Source organism: Stegostoma tigrinum, chromosome 2 (genome assembly GCF_030684315.1).
Source record: "Stegostoma tigrinum isolate sSteTig4 chromosome 2, sSteTig4.hap1, whole genome shotgun sequence".
NCBI lineage: Eukaryota > Metazoa > Chordata > Chondrichthyes > Orectolobiformes > Stegostomatidae > Stegostoma > Stegostoma tigrinum.
In genome coordinates, this window is record NC_081355.1 from 147,404,582 (window position 1) to 147,422,737 (window position 18,156).

At 43.3% G+C, this 18,156-nt stretch overlaps 1 protein-coding gene across 16 annotated transcripts in view; it reads left to right on the top strand.

Moving 5' to 3' along the window:
• The window catches only part of obscnb (obscurin, cytoskeletal calmodulin and titin-interacting RhoGEF b), a 760,766-nt gene that overhangs the window by 182,790 nt on the left and 559,820 nt on the right, over positions 1-18,156 (top strand). For all 16 annotated transcript variants that reach the window (XM_059639939.1, XM_059639947.1, XM_059639941.1 and 13 more), the window contains 2 exons: positions 6,008-6,274; positions 11,320-11,586. In XM_059639939.1, the coding sequence (XP_059495922.1) occupies positions 6,008-6,274; positions 11,320-11,586 (534 nt within the window). The remainder of the gene's footprint in view (positions 1-6,007; positions 6,275-11,319; positions 11,587-18,156) is intronic.

Below are 18,156 nucleotides of genomic sequence, written 5' to 3' on the forward strand. Positions count from 1 at the left end.
GGAATTGTGGGAGACACGGTCGAGGGTGTTCTCGACCACTGCAAGGGGGCGAAGTGGGCTGAAGGGCATGTACTGTGCTATACTGTTCGATGATATAAGTTCTGTTGTCAATATTTCATCCAATGCTGACTCTACCTTGTTGATAGTGCAGATCCTATACTTTTAACCTGCCTTTTGTACATCTGAGGCTCCCATTTGTTTTCACAATGCGACTGAAAATTTAGACCATAAGACATAGGAGTGGAAATAAGGCCATTCGGCCCATCGAGTCCCCTCCGCCATTTAAATCATGGCTGATGGGCATTTCAACTCCACTTCCCTGCACTCTCCCCATAGCGCTCGATTCCTTGCGAGATCAAGAATTTATCGATCTCTGCCTTGAAGACATTTAACGTCCCGGCCTCCACTGCGCAACGTGGCAATGAATTCCACAGGCCCACCACTCTCTGGCTGAAGAAATGTCTCCTCATTTCCATTTTAAATTTACCCCCTCTAGTTCTAAGGCTGTGCCCACGGGTCCTAGTTTCCCTGCCTAATGGAAATGACTTCCCAGTGCCCACCCTTTCCGAGCCATACATTATCTTGTAAGTTTCTATTCGATTTCCCCTCAACCTTCTAAACTCTAATGAATACAACCCCAGGATCCTTAGCCGTTCATCGTACGTTAAACCTATCATTCCAGGGATCATCCGTGTGAACCTCTGCTGGTCACGCTCCAGCGCCAGTATGTCCTCCCTGAGGTGTGGGGCCCAAAATTGGACACAGTATTCTAAATGGGGCCTAACTAGAGCTTTATAAAGCCTCAGAAGTACATCACTGCTTTTATATTCCAACCCTCTTGAGATAAACGACAACATTACATTCGCTTTCTTAATCACGGACTCTACCTGCAAATTAACCTTTAGAGAATCCTGGACCAACACTCCCAGATCCCTTTGTACTTCTGCTTTACAGACAATAGACAATAAGTGCAGGAGTAGGCCATTCGACCCTTCGAGCCAGCACCACCATTCATTATGATCATGGCTGATCATCCACAATCAGTATTCTGTTCCTCCCTAATCCCTATAACCCTTGATTCCACTATCTTATAGAGCTCTATCTATCTCTTTCTTGAAAGTATCCAGAGACTTGGCCTCCACTGCCTTCTGGGGCAGAGCATTCCATATATCCACCACTCTCTGGGTGAAGAAGTTTCTCCTCAATTCTGTTCTACATGGTTTACCTCTTATTTTTAAACTGTGCCCTCTGGTTCTGCGAATTTACGAATTTTCTTACCGTTTAGAAAATAGTTCATGCCTGTATTCTTTTTTCCAAAGTGCAAAATCTCGCATTTGCTCACGTTGAATTTCATCAGCCATTTCCTGGACCACGCTTCTGAACCGTCTTTATCTTTCTGCAGCCTCCCCACCTCCTCAGTACTACCTGCCTGTCCACCTATCTTTATATCATCGGCAAACTTTGCCAGAATGCCCCCAGCCCCTTCATCCAGATCATTAATATATGAAGTGAACAGCTGCGGCCCCCACACTGAACCCTGTGGGACACCACTTGTCACCGGTTGCCGTTCCGAAAAAGAGACTTTTATCCCAACTCCCTGCCTTCTGTGAGACAGCCAATTCTCAATCCATGCCAGTAGCTCACCACAAACACCATGGGCCCTCACTTTGCTCAGCAGCCTTCCGTGAGGCACCTTATCAAAGGCTTTTTGAAAGTCTAGATAGATAACATCCACTGGGTTTCCCTGGTCTAACCTACTTGTCACCTCTTCAAAGAATTCTAACAGGTTTTTCAGGCACGACTTCCCCTTACTAAATCCATGCTGACTTGTTCTAACCCGACCCTGCACTTGCAAGAATTTAGAAATCTCATCCTTAACAATGGATTCTAAAATTTTACCAACAACTGAGGTTCGGCTAAGCAGCCTATAATTTTCTGTCTTTTGTCTTGATCCTTTCTTAAATAAGAGGGTTACAACAGCAATTTTCCAATCATCTGGGACTTTCCCAGACTTCAGTGACTTTTGAAAGATAACAACCAAAGCTTCCGCTATTTCCTCAGCCACCTCCTTCAGAACTCTAGGATGTAGCCCATCGGGGCCAGGAGATTTATCAATTTTTAGACCTTTTAGCTTTTCTAGCACTTTCTCTTTTGTAATGCGTACCATACCCAACTCTGCCCCCTGACTCTGCTTTATTGTTCAGATACTACTCATGTCTTTCACTGTGAAGACTGATGCAAAGTACTTATTTAGTTCTTCAGCTATTTCCTTATTTCCCATTACTAACCTTCCAGCATCAATTTGGAGCGCCCAATGTCATTGTTGCTCTACTGTCTTACCCGCTAGGCTCCGCTTCCAATCAATTTTCGTCAGCTCCTCTCTCATGCCCCTGTAATTACCTTGATTTAACTGTAACACCATTACATCCGATTTTGATTTCTCTCTTTCAAACTGCAGACTGAACTCCTCCATATTATGATTGCTGCCCCCTAATTGTTCCCTTACTTTAAGATCTTTTATAAAGCCAGGCTCATTACATAGCACTAAGTCCAGAATAGCCTGATCCCTTGTGGGCTCCATCACAAGCTGTTCTACAAAGCCATCTTGTAAACATTCCATGAATTCCCTTTCTTTGAATCCACCGGCAACATTATTCACTCAGTCCACCTGCATATTGAAGTCTCCAGGATCACCGTGACCTTGCCTTTCTGACAGGCCCTATCTATTTCCCGGTGCATCTTGCGCCCCTGGTCCTGGTCACTGTTAGGAGGTCTGTACATAACTCCCATTATGGTTTTTATGGAGGTGGGCTCAATTTAACTCCCTTGAGGAGAACCATTTTTCCTGTGGCTTTTAGTTGTGAATAAAGAGAATGAGGATGTAGATATGGTCGCCGAGCCGGTGAGTTTGCTGGCAGATGTTTTGCTACCCTGCTAGGCAACATCGTTCGTGCCCCTCCAGTGAAGCTTCGATGTTCTGTCCGCCTTGCTATTTATATGCCTTGGTTTGCTGGGGTGCTCGGCATTACTTACGTTTTATTTCTCAGTGAATTAGATCCTCTGTACAAATCAATGTGTTTTTGGTGGAGTTCTGTTTGGAATACCAAGCCTCCAGGAATCCTAATTCCAGTGCACACATGGCAATTAGGGGAACAAATTTGTCTGGGACAACACATCGATAATCGCACAAGCCAAGCAGAGATCTGCCAGGGAAGTCCTGGAGGCCTGGTATTTGAACCGGACCTCTACCAATAAACACGTTGAATTAGACCCTGTGTACCAGTATGAAACAAAACCAAAAGTTATACCAACCACCCCAGCAAACTGAGATATACAAATAACAAGAGGGACAGAACACTGATGCTGCACTGGAGGCGCATTGACAATGTTATCTAGCAGGGTTGCAATCAAACCCACTGGCTAGGTGAGCATGTCTGCAACCTCATCCACAACCCGAGCTTCAAATCTTCTCAAAAACTTTAGATAAAGGAAATATCAAAACCTGATAAGCTACTTATCCCTTTGTCTGTTCTCTTACTGAGGCCTTCTTATTCCATATCTCTGTGATATTGATTAGCTCTGGCTCAGTGATTGTTACATTTGTTCAGTTTGAATCTTGTGGATCCAATTTTCCAGGGAGATGCAGGCTAGGTTGATTGGCCATGGGAAATGCAGGGTTACAGAGATGGGGGATAACAAGGTGTAGAGCTGCATGAACACAGCAGGCCAAGCAGCATCAGAGGTGCAGCAAAGCTGACATTTCACGCCTAGACCCTTCTTCAGAAAATCAGGGATAGGGTTGGGACGTGGGTCTGGCTGGGGTGCTCTTTGGAATGGTGGTGTGGACTTGATGAGCCTAATTGGCCTGCTTCCACGCTGTCGGAATTCTATGATTCTTCATTTCATCATTGGCGATATCAGCTGCCAGGGAATTAACTGTGACTGTATTCTCCCTAAATCTCTCCATTTTTGTCTCTGTGATGGTCCTAAAACCTTCATGTGAACAAACTTGTAATACCTATTGAAATAGCGCCACAGAGGCCTTTATCCTGTGACCAGGTCGCCGTTTATTGATAAATGAAAGATGCTGACTCGTACAGAGACAGGCACCAAAGTGCCAGTGTGCCTGCCACTCAAACCTTTTATGTCAGCCAGGGCTCCATGATAAACAGACCCAATCAGGAAACTCATATTCTGTGAGATCCATCTGGCAGACCTTGTTAAAATCATTGCAGATGGGACACTGTCGGCAGTAGCTTTTGACCTTGTTGACACTGTTGGTACTGCCCCATCAATGGGGCTTTGTTGTGTCTAACCCTGGCCACTAGACATAATACAGTTTTCATTTTGCGGACCCCTGGATGGCCCCAGTGGGGTTCAGCCAGTGTTTGAAGGTGATGCTTATTTGAGGCAATTACTTTTACTCCCCATAACAATATGCCATCCTCCACAGTGAGTTGGTCTCGCTGGGTCCAAAAGGTTTCAAGTCTAGTTGTGATGGCCCTTTGGTTTCCCCCTTTAAAACCAGTTTACTTCAGTTTGGACAAGACTGGATCTTTCTAACTCCAAAGTGTGATATTGTTGACTGTGACTGGGATTGTGTCCTGAAAACTTAATATTATTCCAGACTGTTCTGTTGGGGTTACCTCCGGTGGTGTATCTAGTAATGGGAGGTGGCTCAAAGCCAACTGTAGAACTGGGCTTCATGGAACGTGTTCTAACTTGCAGTTTTAACAACTTAGCATTAGAGTTCGTCACTGAATGCAGCCCATGGCTGTGGTTAGCATTGTCTTGGACTCTTTAAGCAGACTAAATAATTGTGGTTCTTGTCCAGCTTCCCAAACAAAGAAATGATGTAAGAAATACTTATCCTAGCTCAAAGCCGACTGTTGCAAGCAAATTTCTCCAGAATCTTGCTTTACTCTTATCACCCGTGAAATAACTCCACCGAGGCTGGTATCCTGTCAGCAAGCCACCCTTTATTTACATGTGAACCAGTTTTGACTGTAACTCACACAGAGTCTGGAATCATAGTGTCAGTATCACTCAGACACTCATAATTTTTATGTCAGCCAATACCCCATTCAGGAACTCATATTCTGAGAGGCTCGGCTGGTTGACATGGTTTACAATCACTACACCAATCCTAATATTACCACTGTGGTTTGTTACTAATTTTTGCAGTATTTTTCATTATTTTTCATTATTGAAGGGGAGCTGATGGCCTAGTGATATTATCATTGGACTGTTAACCGAGGCATCCAGATAATGTTCTGGGGACCCAGGTTCGAATCCTGCCACGGTAGATGGTGGAATTTGAATTCAATAAATATCTGGAATTAAGAGTCTAATGATGACCGTGAATCAATTGTCCATTGTTAGAATAAACCCATCTGGTTCACTAATGTCCTTTAGGGAAGGAACCTGCCACCTTCATCTGGTCTGGCCTACATGTGACTCCATACCCACACCAGTGTTTGACTCCCAGCTGCCTTCTGGACAATTTGGAGTGGGCAATAATTGCTGCCAAGCCAGCAATGCCCTTATCCCATGAATGAATTTAAAAAAATTCTTTCATGGACTGTGGGTGATGCTAGGATTAATTACCCATCTACTACCTATCCCTAATTCCCCTTAAGAAGCTGGTGGTGAGTTGCTTCCTTGAACCACTGCAGTCCATGTTCTGTAGCTATTGCTGTTTTAGGAGGAAATTTCAGGATTTTAATTCAATGGTACACCATTGGTGAACACCAATATCGTTCCAAATAAGGCCTCTGTATAGCTTTGAGGGAAGCTTGTTGGTGGTGGTTTACTCATGTATCTGCTGTCCTTGTCTTTCCAAATGGTGAAGTCGGTTTGTAAGGTGCTGTCAAAGGCACTGAGTTAAGTTGTTAACTTGTATTTCACTTGAGGACACTTTTTTAAAAAATATTGAGGTGTTACATTAATGTAAGTTAATTCCTATTGTACAATTTTAATTATAAATTCACATGTAACTATTTTCCAGAGCCTCCAACAGAGGTAGTTAGAGAATTACAGAATATTACAGTGGAAGAGAGGTTATCTGCTACTTTGAGCTGTGAGTTTACACCTACTCCCAAGATGGTCAGATGGTACAAAGACCAGAGCTTAATCAAGTCATCTGACCGATACAACTTCAGTCAAAACAAGAACATGACAGAACTCACCATTTCAAGCCTCAGACTCGAAGATTCTGGTGAATATAGCTGCAAATCAAGTAATGCACAGACCACAGCTTCACTCATAGTTGAAGGTACAAATTAACACTTTGTGATAAGTTCCTTATTGTTATGGATTAAGTTGAAAGCACATGATTAGAAATTAGCCATCTGTTCATTGATTGCAGAAATGTTGCTGCCTCTGCTCACGAAATATTCATTATTTTGCCTTTTGCTTGTTTATATATCTCTTGCTTATGCCCTTTATCTTGGAACAGTTCTCTAAATGAGTTGTTTGTGTTCACCTTTGTTGATAATATTTATTGGAAATCCTACCTCACAGTAACCTTTTAAAGCTAAAGAAATGTAAACCAAAACATTCATTGTGAATCACGTACTGACCCATTCTCATTTGTGTGTTCATAGTGCCATAATAGTAAAGAGAAAACTTAAGTCAAACTTCTTGTCCAAGCAGAAAGGATCTGATAATAGGGCATTTTCAAGTTAACAAGGTGGAGTGCTTCCATGATCAGTGCTTGAGTTTCAGCTATTCACCATGTATATTAATGGATTAAGGAAAGATGCTGAGAGTAATGTGATTAGGTATTCCATTTATACAAATGGATGACGGGTACAGAGGTGCTTCTTGTCAAAAAGAAAAAGGCAGCGTACGTAAGATGGAGGAAGCAAGGGTCTAGCACAGCTTTAGAGGATTACAGGCTTGCTCAGAAGGAGCTCAAACGTGGACTGAGCAGGGCCAGGAGGGGGCACGAGAAAGGCTTGGCAGGAAGGATTAGGGAGAACCCGAAGGCATTTTACTCATAGGTGAGGAATAAGAGAATAATCAGGGAGAAGGTAGGGCCAATCAGGGATAGCGTAGGGAATTTGGGTGCGGAGTCTGAGCAGATAGGGGAAGCCCTAAGTGAGCTTTTTGCTTCGGTTTTCACTAAGGAAAGGGATCCTGTTGTGAATGAGAACTTTGAGGAGCAGGAAAACAGGCTTGAACAGATTGAGATTGAGGAAGTTGATGTGCTGGAAATTTTGGCAAACATTAAGATTGATAAGTCCCCAGGGCCAGACCAGATTTATCCTAGGTTGCTCCGGGAAGCGAGAAAGGAGGTTGCTAAGCCGCTTGCAAAGATCTTTGCTTCCTCACTCTCCACAGGAGTCATACCGGAAGATTGGAGGGAGGCAAATGTTATTCCTCTTTTCAAGAAAGGGAATAGGGAACTCCCTGGAAATTACAGACCAGTCAGTCTTACGTCTGTGGTCAGCAAGGTTTTGGAAAGAATTCTGAGGGATAGGATTTATGACTATTTGGAATAGCATAGCGTGATTAAAGGGAGTCATCATGGCTTTGTGAGGGGCAGGTCATGCCTTACAAATCTTATTGAGTTCTTTGAGGAGGTCATGAGACAGGTTGACGAGGGTCGAACAGTGGATGTGGTGTACATGGACTTCAGCAAGGCATTTGATAAGGTTCCCCACAGCAGGCTCATTCATAAAGTCAGGAGGTATGAGATACAGGGTGATTTGGCTGTTTGGGTTCAGAATTGGTTGGCTGACAGGAAGCTGAGAGTGGTTGTAGATGGTAAGTATTCTGCCTGGAGGTCAGTGCTGAGTGGTTTTCCCACAGGGCTCTGTTCTTGGGCCTCTGCTCTTTGTAGTTTTTATAAATGACTTGGATGAGGAGGTTGAGGGGTGGGTTAGTATGTTTGCTGATGACACAAAGGTTGGAGGTGCCATTGATAGTATCGAGGTCTATTGCAGGCTTCAGCGAGACATTGACAGAATGCAGAGCTGGGCTGAGAAATGGCAGATGGAGTTCAACCTGGATAAATGCGAAGTGATGCATTTTGGAAGGTCGAACTTAAATGCTGAATATAGCATTAAAGGCAGGATTCTCGGCAGTGTGGAGGAACAGCGGGATCTTTGTGTTCAAGTGCATAGCTCCCTCAAAGTTGCCACCCAAGTGGATAAAGTTGTTAAGAAAGCATATGGTGTTTTGGCTTTCATTAACAGGGGGATCGAGTTTAAGAGCCACGAGGTTATGCTGCAGCTCTATAAAACCCTGGTGAGACCACACTTGGAATATTGTGTCTAGTTCTGGTCGCCCTATTATAGGAAAGATGTGGAGGCTTTGGAGAGGGTGCAAAGGAGGTTTACCAGGATGCTGCCTGGACTGGAGGGCTTCCCCCACTGCATCCCAAAACCAGCCCAGTTCGTCCCCTCCCCCCACTGCACCACACAACCAGCCCAGCCTGTCTCTGCCTCCCTAACCTGTTCTTCCTCTCACCCATCCCTTCCTCCCACCCCAAGCCGCACCTCCATTTCCTACCTACTAACCTCATCCCACCTCCTTGACCTGCCCGTCTTCCCTGGACTGACCTATCCCCTCCCTACCTCCCCACCTATACTCTACTCTCCACCTATCTTCTTTTCTCTCCATCTTCGGTCCGCCTCCCCCCTCTCCCTATTTATTCCAGAACCCTCACCCCATCCCCCTCTCTGATGAAGGGTCTAGGCCCGAAACGTCAGCTTGTGTGCTCCTGAGATGCTGCTTGGCCTGCTGTGTTCATCCAGCTTCACACTTTATTATCTAAGGAGGAAGAGAAGTGACCTGAATGAGGTGTACAAGGTAATGAGAGGCATTATTAGACTCGGTAGCCAGAGACTTTTCCCCAGGGCAGGATCGACTGCCACGATGGGTCATAGTTTTAAGGTGTTAGGAGGCAGGTATAGAGGAGACATCAGCGGGACGTTCTTCACTCAGAGAGTTGTGAGTGCATGGAATAGTTTACCAGTGGTAGTCGTGGAAGCGGAGTCATTAGTGACATTTAAGCGACTGCTGGACATGTACACGGACAGCAGTGAATTGAGGGGAATGTAGGTTAGGTTATTTTATTTTTGGATTAGGAATATTTCACGGCACAACACTGTGGGCCTTAGGGCCTGTACTGTGCTGTACTTTTCTATGTTCTAAGACAATGTGGGATAGTAAACTGCAGAGACTGAGGTTCTAAAAAGATATAGACACGTTAACTAGATGAACAAAGTTGTAGAAGGTGCATAATATAGGGAAATGTCAGGTTATTCACATTGATCATAAGAACAGAAAAACAGAACTTTTTAACAAAATGTGAATCTTGTAAACACTGAAACTTTAATATGAAAACTTATCAATCAGGTGTGGCAAACAATTGTCTGGCATGTTGATTATTTATTACAAAGTCTTTGGAGCATAGGAATAAAAATGTCTAGTCAAATTATTCCAGGATTTGATGAGGCCAACCACAGATTACTGTATACCGTTTAGGCGTCCATATTTCAGGAAGAATGAACTTGTGTTAGAGACAGTGCAGCAGAGGTTAAATATATTCCTGTTTGGAAGAATGAGGGATAATTTCATTGAAACATATTGTTTTATAGTTTAGCTGTTTCTGTACATTAATTTATACAAGGCATTGGTGAGGCCTCCTTTGAAGTCCTGTACACTACTGGTCAATTCATTTACGGAAGGATGTTAACGTGTTGAAAACAGTTCAGAGAAGATTTTTGAGATTCATATTTGGAATGGGCATATTGCCTTTTGAGAAAGACTAGACAGCCAAGGCCTATGTTGACTGGAATGGAGACGAATCAGAGGTGCATATGCATGGAAGCACACACAGGCTTTACAAATGGGGCTCAGGAGAAGAGAGTGAGGATGCAGGGTGAAGAGATGGGGGAGGGGAAACAGAATCGGGGGAGAGGGTAGCAAGGTTGAAGGAAGAGTGAAGAAAGGCAGGAAAGTGAGGATAGAGAGTGGGAGAGGACGGGGATGAGGGAGGGTGCTTCATCGCAAAACCTTGTTTACCCCCTCTCCTGGGTCATGGCCACATTTTCCAAACCTGTCTAAATGCGCAACTTAATGAGAAGCCTGTGTTGGTGTGGACTATCAAATATAGCCTTAAAAATAGGGGAGTAACATTTGAGATGGAGATGAGGAAACATTTTTTCATAGAATCCCTATAACATAAAAGGAGACCATTCAGCCCATCAAATCTGTACTGACCCTGCAAAGACCATCCACTCAGACCTCGCCTACCCTATCCCCGTAACCATACATATACCTTTGCTAATCCACAAACCTGCAAACTATAGGGCATTTTATCATGGCGATTCCCAAAGTAATAAACAAATCATTTACGTAAAGAAATAGATAATAAATAACGTGACCATAAAAAGTGCCAAGCTATCTAACAAAGCTCTTTTTTTCTAAAAAGAGTCAAGCAATGCCTCCTCATCTTAGCCCTAAATGGCCAGCCCTTTAGGCTGAGGCTGTTGTTATGATAGCGGTAAATGTGGACTATCAAATGTTAGCTTCCATTATCTGATTGATATGCCAGAGAACCTTTATGGACTAATAACAATTTTTAAAAAGAAAGAAACATGGATTTAACATGTCTGCAGTAGTCACCTGGTAATGGATTGAGGCAGGCTTTGGGAGACCCACATGGAATTAATGAAGCCATCTGCATTAAGATTACCATTTTCATCTAAAAACCTCAAAACCAGGCAACTAAGTAACTGCAGTGTCGTAGTTGTAGCAGTTGGCAGTAATTAAATTATAGATATTCCACTACAAGTATTCACATCTACGTTGCTGCTTCTGTATTGAATCAGGTCTAGATCATACAGCCCCTCAAATCAGCTTTGTCGTACTGATTGATCAGGTGTAATATTTTTGTTTCTCTAATGCACAGGTAGCTTTGCTTGTGTTTAATTTTCTACTTAAAAGTGAAGCTGATTGATGTTGTATTTTCTGTCTTGTGATTTGTGGAATGTAATTTACTTCATTATTAAGGGGGATACCTTAAGGGAAATATATATTGGACATATGTTCAAATTTGCTTCTGGTGTGCAGTTTCACTTGACTGGAGCACAGATCAGAGAATCATGTCTGTAGCTTGACGACAACATTTGTCAATGATTTGAAAATCATTTGAGAGTACTGTGAATTGGGGTTGCTGTGAATCAGCCATTGATTCTCCAATTTAATCTCCCGTAGAGCAAGAATGTGCCTGGAATGAAACCATGTAGATCATGTATAATTTAAAGTATAAACATTAAGTAATAATATTTGTATTTGCATTTGTAGCTTTGAAAATAGAAATCATAAAACATTTGGAAGACATAGATACTGAGGAAGACAGCAATCTAGTTTATTCATGTGAGTTGTCTCATGATGTTGAAGAAGTTCAGTGGTATCTAAATGATACTCCCTTATACTCAAATGATTTCAATGAGATAAAGAAAAAAGGAAAGAGACACACGTTAATTCTGAAAGGCGTAACACCTGATGATACAGGAACAGTTATGTTCAAAGTGAGAGATCTGACAGATAAAGCACAGCTGAATGTTCGAGGTAAGCACCCCTTTATTGTTTATTTGGAGTTTAAGAAGAATTGCATGAACCATTTAAGGTGTAATACTTCTGATTAGGAATATCTTTTTGGAAACTGACATTGATTCAATTATGTACTTCCAATTTAATTATATGCAGATATGCTAGAGTTTTATCAAAAGTATTTTTACTTTGAGGAATGTTAATAATTTATCTCATTACTTAAATTGTAAGCCAGACAATCTAAATGAAATGAAGAATCTCTTTCTGTAGCTATGTTTCAGTGCCCTAATGACATTATTATGGAGAATTTGCAGCAAATTATTAGGTTTGCATTCACACCATCAACTTGCCTATATTTCACAACTAACTTTGGAAATTTACTCATTCATTAGTATATATGAATGTGAGTATGTGTAAATAGGATATAAAATTAAAATGAAGCAGTGGAATAGTAGAATAGAGGAAGATTCAGGTTAGATACAGTTGCGTAATCTTCAGGCAGGAGTGTTGAATGGAATGATGCAATTCAGTCTCCTTCTGAGGCCCCCCTAGCATTAGAACCAATTTGATTTGCTCCATGGAACATCAAGAAATGGGTGAAGACATTGGATGCAGTAAAGGCTGTGGGCCCTGAGAGCATTCTGTGTTCAGTTTGGAGTCTGTCACAACCACTCAGCTTCTGACCTCATTTCAGTTTTTGTCCAAACAGGGAGAAAAGAACTGAACTACAGAAATAAGCAAGAGAGATTTCCAGGATCACTGTTCTGCCCTCATTCACCTTCAACTTTGGATTCCTCATTGATTTTTGGGCTCTGCTGGTGAAGTACCAGCTTTGATTGGCACTATCTAAAAGGAGAAATCCCTGTCTCTGATTGGCTGATAACTTTTAATGGGGAAAGGGTCATTTCTGCCCTGGATTTCTTAATCTTGCAGAAGACCCGATTGTGGCTACTTAAATGTGGTGGTAGTTCACCAGTGAAAGTGTCACAAGGCATTGCTGGCTTGCCAGAAGTCCTGTTTTCTGTGTAAAATTTTGCCGGACAGTGCAGAGGAGATTTACCAGGATGCTGCCTGGATTAGAGGGCAGAGCTTATGAGGAAAGGTTGAAGGAGCTAGGGCTTTTCTCATTGTAATGGAGAAGAATGAGAGATGACTTGGTAGAGATGTACAAGAGAGACATGGATAGGGTGATTAGCCAGAGACTTTTTCTCAGGGCGGAAGTGACTAGTACGAGATGGCATAATTTTAAGGTGATTGGAAGAAGATACAGGAGAGATGTCAGAGGTAGGTTCTTTACGCAGAGAGTGGTGGGTGCATGGAATGCGCTGCTGGCAGTGGTAGTGGAGATTCTTTAAATGAATCTTGGATAGGCACATGGATGATAGTAAAATATAGGGTATGCAGGGTTGTTTGATCTTAGAGAAGGATAATAGGTCGGCACAACATAGCGGGCCTGTACTGTGCTGTACTGTTCTACGTTCTATGTTCTACTATGTTTCTGATTCCAAAGTCCAAGTTGATAATGTAAATTTTGGATTGCAGTTGTTCCAGTTCATAGCTTTGAAATGTTGTTCTCGACTTCAGCTGATTTGAATAGCTACCTCTTGTTCCTGCTTCTACCATGAAGCTAACTAGAAATCTACTCTGCCACTTGTACCTTGACTCATTCTCTAGCCTTATTTATTTGTCCATCTTGGACCTTCCTGAAGGCCTTAAGAAAAGCAAGTGAATTGCTTGCCTTTGAAAGTTCAGTCCCTGACTTCTTTTTGCAGCTGATGTGGTCATGTTTCTGGTCAGTGGTAAACTCCAAGATGTTGATGCTGGGGATTTAATGATGGTAATGTTGTTGAATACGGTTGTTGCCTGGCATTTGCATGGCACAGATATTACAATTTATGACTAAAAACAAAATACTGCAGATGCTGAAAATCTGAACGCAAACAGAAAGTGCTGAAGAAACATTTGTGAAGTGTTACCGAATGCAACAGCGTTACCATTTGAGTTCAGTATGACTCTTATTTAGAAATAAAAGGGGCTGGAAATCAGCATATTTTTAGATATATTTTAATCAACATGTTTAGTGTTGCTATAACACACCTCTGGAGGAAATAGGACTTGAAATTGGGTCTCCTGGTCCAGATGCATGGACACTGCCACTGTGCCACAAGAGTATTCAGTAATGGCTTTTGTTAAGCTGTGGACAGGGGAGAGAGGTGGTGCAAATAGAACAGATTGTGAGGGCGCCTAGAGCAAAGACAAAGATGCCACAACATCCCCACTGCTGACCTCACGTTGGAGGGATCTTCAGTGATGAAGCAGCTGAACATGGTTGGGGCTAGCACACTATCCTAAAATCATAAGACCATAAAGACATAGAAGCAGAAATTAGGCTATTCAGCCCATTGAGTCTGCTGTGCCATTCAATCATGGCTGATAAGTTTTTCAACCCCATTCTCTCACTTTCTCCCTGTAACATAGAAATGCTTGATCCTCTTAACAATCAAGAACCTATCTATCTCTGTCTTAAATATACTCAATGAACAGGCCTTCACAGCCTTCTGTGGCAGTGAATTCCATAGATTCACCACTCTCTGGCTGAAGAAGTTTCTCTTTATCTCCGTTCTAAAAGGCCTTCCTTTTACTCTAAGGATGTGCCCTCCAGTTCTTGTCTCTTCTACCAGTGGAAACATTTTCCCAATATCCTGTCTGTCCAGGCTATTCAGTATTCTGTAAGTTTCAGTTAGATTTCCCCTCAACCTTCTAAACTCCATCAAGTATTGATCCAGAGCCCTCAAACATTCCTCATATGTTAAGCTTTTTGTTCCTGGGACCATTCTCGTGAGCCAGTTCCAGGGTCAGTACATTATTCCTGAGATATGGGGCTCAAACCTGCGCACAATACTCCAAATGTAGCCTGACCAGAGCCTTATAAAACCTCAGAAGCACATCCTTGCTTTTACATTCAAGTTCGCTCAAAATAAATGCTAAAGTTGCATTTGGCTTCCGAACTACGGACTCAACCTGCAAGTTTACCTTGAGAGAATCCTGGACTAGAACTCCCAAGTCTCTTTACACTTCAGACTTCTGAATTTTCTCCCCATTTAGAAAATAGTCCATGCTTCTATTCTTCTTACCAAAGTGCATGACCTCAAACTTGCCCACGTTGTACTCCATCTGCCACTTCTTTGTCCACTCTCCTAACCTTCTGCAGCCTCCCCATATCCTTAATAGCACCTGTCCCTCTGCCTACCTTTGTATTGTCTGCACACTTATCCAGAATGCCCTCATGTCCTTCATCTAGATCATTTATGTATTAACTGAAAAGTTGAGGTTCTAAATGTGAAACACTGCTTGTTACTGGATGCAATCCTGAGAAGGTCCCTTTTAACACTACTCTCTGCTTTCAGCCAGAGAGCCAATCTTCTATCCATGCTAGCAACTTGCCTCTAACACCATGGGCCCTTATCTTACTCAGCAGCTTCCTGTGTGGCAGATTGTCAAAGGCCTTCTTGAAGTCCAGGCAGACAACATTCATTGATTCTCCTTGGTTTAACCTGCTCATTTCTTTCTCAAAGAAGTTTAGCAGATTTGTCAGGCATGACCTCCCTTGATGAGGCCATGCTGTTTTTGCCCTATTTTACCATGCACTTTCAACTATTCAGAAATCTCATCTTTCATGATGGACTCTTAAATCTTACCCACAACCAAGGTTGGGCTAATCAGCCTTTAATTTTCAGTCTTTTGCCTTAGCCCCTTTTTAAACAGGGTGTCACATTAGCAATTTTCCAGTCCTCCGGGACCCTCCTTGACTCTAGCGATTCCTGAAAGATCACCACTAACGCCTCCAATATCTGATTGGTGGTTGGAGCGCAGTTTGCATTGGCACTGTTACCACCAGCAGAAGGAGGACCTGAGCAAGACACGCCCCCCCCCCCCCCCCCCCCAAATTGGATTGAAGACAACCATTCAGCAGAGGGTAGTGATGATGTGATTCGTGGTTGGCATGAAGTTTTGCATTGGTGCAGCCATCACTACTAAAGCGGGGTTTGTGGAGGATGTGTTGTCAAGAGACTAGATAGTATCCTTCATAAGTAGGATCAGGAGTCCTGTATGGTATGTTGCCTGCTTGATGCTAGGGTAAGGGATCTCTCTGACTGGTGAGAGCAAGAGGATCCAGTTGGTCGTAGATAATGGTGACTGTAGATGCTGGAGAATCCATGATAACAAAGTGTGGGGCTAGATGAACACAGCAGGCCAAGCAGCATCTCAGGAGCACAAAAGCTGACATCTTGGGCCTAGACCCTTCACCAGAAAAGGGGGATGGGGAGAGGATTCAGAAATAAATAGGGAGAGATGGGGAGGTGGACTGAAGATGGATAGAGGAGAAGATAGTTGGCGAGGCGATTATGGGTGGGGAGGTAGGGAAGGGATAGGTCAGTCCGGGGAGGGCGGACAGGTCATGGGGGCAGAATGAGGCTAGGTAGGAAACGGAGATGCGGCTTGAGGTGGTAGGAGGGGATAGGTGAGAGGAAGAACAGGTTAGGCAGGCGGGGACGAACTGGGCTGGTTTTGGGATGCAGTGGCAGGAGGGGAGATTTTGAACCTGGTTGGTGCTGTTTGGGTTGGAGCAAACACTATAGGCACAACTAGGAAAGAGGGGCTGGTCAGGGATTATCAGGAGCTAGGAATGAGATTATAGAGCAGGTTCTTTAATTTCTATCACTTGGATAAACTGCAGAATTGGGCTGAAAATTGGCAAATCGAGTTCAGTGCAGATAAATGTGAGGTGATTCACTTTGGGAAGAATAATAGGAAGGCTTGGCCTGCTGTGTTAATCCAGTCCCACACTTTGTTATCTTGGATTCTCCAGCATCTACAGTCCCCATTATCTCTGACTGGGTCAATGGAAAGATTCTTGGTAGTGTGGATGTGCAGAGGGATCTTGGTGTCCATGTACATAGATCCCTGAAAGTTGCCATCCAGGTTGATAGTGCTGTTAAGAAGGCTTACGGTGTGTTAGGTTTTATTGGTAGAGGGATTGAGTTCTGGAGCCGTGATGTCATGCTGCAAGTGTACAAAACGCTAGTGCGGCCACACTTGGAATATTGCAAGCAGTTCTGGTTGCCCCATTACAGGAAGGATGTGGAAGTATTGGAAAAGGTGCAGAGGAGATTTACCAGGATGTTGCCTGGTCTGAAGCGAAGGCCTTATGAAGAAAGGCTGAGGGACTTGGGTCTGTTCACATTGGAGAGAAGAAGGCTAACAGGGGATTTAATAGAGACATTCAAGATGATCAGAGGATTAGATAGGGTGGACAGTGAGAGTCTTTTTCTGAGGATGATAATGTCAGCTTGTACGAGGGGGCATAACTCCAAATTGAGGGGTGATAGATTGAAGACAGATGTGAGAGGCAGGTTCTTTACTCAGAGAGTGGTAAGTTTGTGGAATGCCCTGCCTGCCAACTGAGTGGTGAACTGAGCCACATTAGGGGCATTTAAACAGTCCTTGGATAAGCATATGGATGATGATGGGATAGTGTAGGGGGGTGGGCTTAGTTCACAGGTCAGCGTAACATCGAGGGCCGAAGGGCCTGTTCTGGGCTGTATTATTCTATGTTTTATGTTCTCAATGGCTGTAATCGCTGGATTACTGCCTGAACCGTGTGCAAATTGGCATTGGGACATGAGAATAAGGGAAGTAAGCAAGTGGCTGAAGGAGTGGTGCAGGAGAGAGTGGTTCCTTTTCATGGGGCACTGGCATCAGCATTGGAACAGGAAGGATGTGTACTGCTGGCATGGTCTGCACCTGAACTGAGCTGGGACCATTGTTCTAATGAAAAGGGTAAATAGGCTGGTCAACAAGACTCTAAAATAGAAAGTGGGGTGAGGAGGGGAAGGGTAAAACTTCCCCTAGTGGGGATCAAAGTAACAGGTTCACATCTGTCGGGGTAGATTGCACTGTGTAGAATTGTGAAAACAATGATGGGAAAGGACAATTCAGGAGAGGTTATTGAAGTCTCCAGCACAGGCACAAATAGGACTGAGTGTTTGGAAAAGACTAGGAATCAACCTTCAAGCACACTGGATAAACGAGTGACAATGAGAAGGGGGATGGTTAATACAGGACTGAAGGTGCTTTATCTGAATGCAAGCAGTATAAAAAAGAAGGGAAATGAGCTTGTGGCACAGATTGAATATGGCAGATATGACGTGGTAGGCATTGCGGACACATGGCTGCAAGGGGATCAGGATTGGGAGCTGAATATCCGAGGATAGACATCCTGTCAAAAAGACAGGCAGATGGGCAGAGGGGTTTGCATTATTAGCAAGAATTGAAATTCAATCAATAGTAAGAAATGAGATAGGGCCAGATGGTGTAGAATCTGTGAGGGCAGAGTTGAGGAACTGCAGAGGTAAACAAAAACCATAGTTGGAATTATGTTCTGAGGAACTCCAATTGCAGCATTCTGGGACAGAGATGATTAGCCTTCAACAACTACATTAACATCTTTTGTCACTAGAACAGAAATTACTGGAAGAGCTTAGCTGGTCTGGCAGCATCTGTGGAGAAATATCAGAGTTAACATTT